Source organism: Zerene cesonia, unplaced genomic scaffold (assembly GCF_012273895.1).
Source record: "Zerene cesonia ecotype Mississippi unplaced genomic scaffold, Zerene_cesonia_1.1 Zces_u010, whole genome shotgun sequence".
In the NCBI taxonomy this organism is placed as follows: Eukaryota; Metazoa; Arthropoda; class Insecta; order Lepidoptera; family Pieridae; genus Zerene; species Zerene cesonia.
Window position 1 is genome coordinate 1049975 of NW_024045140.1, and position 531 is coordinate 1050505.

Consider the following 531-nt stretch of genomic DNA (forward strand, 5'->3'; position numbering starts at 1 on the left):
CACAGCAGGAACACCTCGGCGAGCCGCCACGTGCTCACCACCGAGCGGATGAACCGCGCGTGCTCGCACCCTGCGCGCGCGCGCACGTTAGCCAATTGATAGTTATTCAAGAGGAAGATATAATATAATAACATGAAAAAAAGGGGGTAAAGGGGCTTTTTCCCCCTTTATTCCATGTTGTAATTCAACGCGCGGGCAAAAGCTACTCCTACTACTATCCTACTAATATTATAAATGCCAAAGTGTAAAAGGCTGTGTTTGTGTTTGTTGCTCTTTCACGCAAATACTACTGAACTGATTGCCATGAAATTTGGTACGGAGACAGCTGGACAACTGGAATAACATATAGGCAACTTTTTATCTCGATATTCCTACAGGATACGGACTTACGCGGGTGAAACCGCGGGGCGAAGCTAGTATATTATATTTTCATTTACTCCATTTAATTAGTTCGCAACTACCTAGTCTTGCCATAAATATTGTAATAAAGAAAAAAGAAAATTGTTAACTGCAAATAACATTTATTACTTT

The 531-nt window shown here is 41.6% G+C and overlaps 1 protein-coding gene across 1 annotated transcript in view; it reads right to left on the reverse strand.

Annotated features, from left to right (window-relative positions):
* The window catches only part of LOC119839232 (BTB/POZ domain-containing protein 7), a 28417-nt gene that overhangs the window by 21880 nt on the left and 6006 nt on the right, over window positions 1-531 (reverse strand). The window contains exon 5 of the mRNA XM_038365451.1: window positions 4-70. Coding sequence (XP_038221379.1) covers window positions 4-70 — 67 coding nt within the window. The remainder of the gene's footprint in view (window positions 1-3; window positions 71-531) is intronic.